This window comes from Heloderma suspectum, chromosome 6 (assembly GCF_057233095.1).
Source record: "Heloderma suspectum isolate Gila_16-S chromosome 6, 16-S_ref, whole genome shotgun sequence".
NCBI classification, from domain to species: domain Eukaryota; kingdom Metazoa; phylum Chordata; class Lepidosauria; order Squamata; family Helodermatidae; genus Heloderma; species Heloderma suspectum.
In genome coordinates this window covers 79,921,941-79,926,396 of record NC_139463.1, presented here as the reverse complement: position 1 = coordinate 79,926,396, position 4,456 = coordinate 79,921,941, and the positions used below count along the sequence as shown (strand labels likewise).

General features: G+C 41.9%; 1 protein-coding gene across 1 annotated transcript; it reads left to right on the top strand.

The window, feature by feature from the left end:
- Nucleotides 1–803: 803 nt before the first annotated feature.
- On the top strand, nt 804–1,730 carry LOC146341372 (olfactory receptor 5A2-like). The gene has a single exon (XM_084808335.1). The coding sequence runs from the start codon at nt 813–815 to the stop codon at nt 1,728–1,730; it is 918 nt and encodes a 305-aa protein (XP_084664461.1). The 5' UTR covers nt 804–812.
- The last annotated feature ends 2,726 nt before the right edge of the window (nt 1,731–4,456 follow it).

Sequence of the window (4,456 nt, the reverse complement as noted above, 5' to 3'; positions counted from 1 at the left end):
ATTTCTAAATGTATTTTATCCTAAAATGCTCATTTTTATGTGCATTTGGGTTAATTCTTGAGCGGCAAACTGCACTGACAAATCTGGAGAAATCTGAAGGATAACTGTGTTCTGATCTGTACATTAGTCCGGGAGATGCAGATCAGATCAGGTTGGTTCACTACAAAAATAATCATTTCATTTCAGTATTTCTGAGAAATGTTTTTTTTTTTTTTAAGTTTTGATAAAACTAATGAAAATTGTACAGGGAGTTCCACACATCTCCATATGCATGCTGCATCTTTATAGCATATCTGACTGCCACTCTGCCTCAATGAAGTCACCTTTATGTACCAGCGGCCAGAAGTTAATGTAATGGCTACACATTTCATGAGGCAAAATGCAGATTTCTTGTTGCAAACCTTGCATGACAAGGTTTACAGGTTTACAAATGTAACATGCATTTACAGATACATGTTACATCCAGAAAAAAAAAAAGTTATCAATGATTTTAGGGCTGCCTTGGTTGTAATCCATAAACTAGTAATATTTTTCTCCTAACTCAGCTTGTTTTTATAAAATGTTATGAGTGTAAATTAACATAAACTTAACATGTAAGTAACACATTGAACCTAATAAAATACTGTTATTCAGAACAAAGAAAAGGCTATAAAGTACTTGAAAGTATATGCTCTCTCAGTAACATATCTGAGTCTCTTGTACCAGTTGTGTTGTTTATCTACTTATCAGATTCCTCCTAAATTTATTAATTAATTGTCATATTATCTGCTACATTTCCCCCCCTAGATCATAAGTCTGTTGAGAAATGTACAATGGAAAACCAGACAACTGTAGCTGAGTTTCTTCTTTTGGGACTTTCTGATGATGCAATCCTCCAGGTTTTCCTATTCTTGATTTTCTTATCTATCTACCTAATAACACTGGTAGGGAATATGTTTATCATGTTCGTGATAAGGGCTGATCTTCATCTACACACCCCAATGTATTTCTTCCTTACTAACTTATCCTTCCTTGACATCTGCTACTCATCTGTAACCGTACCCAAGCTGCTTGAAAACCTTCTAGCTACAAAGAAGACCATTTCTCTCAATGGCTGCATTGCACAGATCTTCTTCTTTATTTTCATGGTTGGAACTGAAATCTTCTTACTTTCAGCGATGGCTTATGACCGCTATGCCGCTATATGCAACCCGCTGAGATACAGCACCATTATTAGCCATCAAGTATGCATCCAAATGGTGATGTGTGCATGGATATCGGGATTCGTGGATTCCCTTGTTAATACTCTCTTTTTAACTGGCTTGCACTTCTGTGGTCCCAGCAACATTAACCATTTCAGCTGTGAGCTACCTTTGCTATTGCAGCTGTCTTGCACAAGTACCTTTGCCAATGAAATGGTGATACTCACCTTCAGCATGACATTAGGGTTTGCCTCCCTCCTTCTAATTGTAGCTTCCTACGTTGGCATCATTAATACCATTCTTAAGATAAGTTCTGCAGAAGGAAGGCAGAAGGCATTCTCTACTTGTGCTTCCCATCTCACTGTGGTCCTCTTGTTTTGTGGGACAGCGTTCATTAGGTACATGCGACCTGCATCTGGGTATTCAGACATGCTGGACAAGCTTGTGTCAATTCAGTATAGCATCCTAACCCCCATGTTAAACCCCATTATATACAGCCTCAAAAACAAAGAAGTGAAGACAGCTCTTAAGAAGCTATTTCGAAAATGAGTTCAGCCATGCCCTGCCAATGATGTGGTTTGGGAAGTTGTCTTGATGTGTGTGTGTGTGTGTGTGTGTGTGATGAAATTATATGATAAAATCCTGTGCGTTCTATTGCAAGACTAGGGGGTGGGGTTAGACAGCAGATGGTTAATGAAAAATGACTGCAAAGGCTGTTAGGGAATGTACAGGTTGATAGTAGGGATGTACGAAACTCACTTTTTCGCGGAATGTTTTGCGGTGGGGGGGAGGCGCTCCGTCCCTCCCCCCAGAATCCTCGATAGGGGGGGAGGCGATACAGTCCTTCCGCTGGGATCCTTGACAGCTGGCTCCGCTCTGTAGCCAGGCCGTGTAGCAACCAGCCAGGGCTGTCCACAGCCAGATTTCTGACCACAGACGGGCTGCTGCGGATGCAAATGGAGGCCGCCGTAGCAGCTGCCATTTGCGTCCAGCCAGGCAGCCGTGATAGGCTACATAAGAATTTACATAGCCTATCACAGCTAACCCCTCCCCCAAAAAAAACAGCGTACGCAAATGGCGGTGGCTACGGCAGCTGCCATTTGCATTCCCTATTTTTCTCCATTTTATCCTATGTAAATATTTACATAGGCAATTACGGAGAAAAAAAGGGAACCGCAAATAGCGTAGTGAGAGCTATTTGCGTTTCTTTTTTTTTCTCCATAAAAGCCTACGTAAATATTTATGTAGGATAAAACGGCGGGAAAAAAAGAACGCAAATAGCACCTACTACACTATTTGCGGTTCCCTTTTTTTCCGCTGTAATTGCCTACATAAATATTTACGTGAGCTAGAACAGAGAAAAATAGAGAATGCAAATAGCGGCCGCCATAGCCGCATCCATTTGCTTATGCTGGTTTTTCTTTTTTTTTTTAGGAGTTAGCCATGATAGGCTACTTAAATTCTTAAGTAGCCTATCACAGCTCGAAGGATGGCAATGGCAGCCGCAGCAGCCTGGCCGCAGCCGGCCAGGAGACCAGCCACCGCCGTTGGAACTACCACCGCTGCTGCCACATCCGCCGCATCCGCCCCAGGTAAGTTCCATCCTGGGGGATTCCGTGGCCAGGGGGGGCAGGAGGCCGTTCCACCACAGATTCTGGCAGAATTCTCTGCCATCCCTAGTTGATAGTCCAATAAGACTATATGACGAGTCACCTTGATCTCCCTTCCCACGGCTAGGGGAAGGGCACAAGCCAGTTGTGAGTAGGGATGGGTGAATGAGTGATGTTCGAGATCACTAGGATTTTCCAAGCATTAGAATGTTGGTTGTACCATGTCTGATTCCTGTTTGCATTTGTGATTGCTGCTCACTCTGTGTGAATTAGAAAATTATATGAATTAAAACTTCCAGTTGGAACCAATGTCGCCCTCGCAGTAGCCTGTGGAGCCTCCGCGGGATGCTATCTCAAACAGCTTTTTTAAAGGTTGAAAAACCTTTTCATCTCTCCCCCGGAATTAAAAGGGGGGCAAGGCAGCAGCTGGATGAGATCTTGGAGAAAAGTACTCTCCGCAAAGAAGGGGGGGCTGGATTCCGAGACTACCCTCCCAGAGCGTAAACATTGCAAAAAGCTGTTTTGAAACTCCTACGTAATAGGAGAAAACCAGGCTGACGTTTTCCATTGTAATATATGGATTAAGAAATATCAACAACATCTGAGGGATGATGTAAGAAATATCAACAATATTTGAGAATATCTGAGGACCTGCAAGATTTGTTTGAAGAGAAACATGGCTACAGCAAGGAGAAAGAAAGGAATTGCATCACTGCCCACTCCCCCCATACTTCCATTGGCAAAGGCTCCGAGAAATAGGAATATAGGGGAATTATTTCCTTTGATAAAAATTTTATCTTCGCAATTTGCTGAGCAATCTAAGAGGTTGGATTCAATCCAAAATACCATCACCACCCTGCAGGAGCTGTGGATTTAATTAATACTTCTTGGCAAAAAAATGGAGGCAAAGATTAACGAGCTGCAAGATAGGCTGACAACTAACGAAACTATGACACAAGCTTTTTTCAAAAATTTCTCTGCCAGATTTTCCCAACTGGAGGCCTTCATGCACAGATCCAATGTACGTATTATTGGTACTAAAAATCTGCCTAGAGATTTAAATTTGTCAATGTTGCACAACTTTCCCCTGCTTGATTTGCACAAATTTCTCAGATTTATGCAAATTTCTGAAATTTGCACACAGTTCCAATTACAGAAATTTCTGAAATGTCCTTCAGAGACTGAAGAGGGTCTAATTCAGTCTATGGGGGTAATGTGCACAAATTATGAAATTTACATGAATTTAAGAGATTTGCATACATTTAGATTTGTGTAGATTTGGGAAATTTTCCTATATTTGGGAAATTTTCCCAGATCAACCATGAGCACATGTTTGGCAATTTAAGAACATTTTTGATGGGCACATGCTTGTGCTTGTGATTATGTATGAATTGCAAACAGGGCATGCCTGCATGGTTTGCTAGCAAAATCAAGATTCTCATACTTCCTGAGTTAGTTCTCACTGGAGAACAATGGTCTATTATTTGAGTCAGAGAGAAAGGAAGGGTCGAGACAGAGAGCTGAGTTTGGGCTCTATAACCTAAGACTATAAGCTAACAGGATTTGGGGGTGCTGATGCCACCTTTCTATATCAGGGGTGGACAACTTTGGGAGGTCCAAGGGACATTTTCCACACACACCCAGACCCTCCCACAAACCATACTC

What these genes read in the sequence shown, in the direction of transcription:
- LOC146341372 (XM_084808335.1), top strand. Translation starts at nt 813, where the DNA reads ATGGAAAACCAGACAACTGTAGCTGAGTTTCTTCTTTTGGGACTTTCT.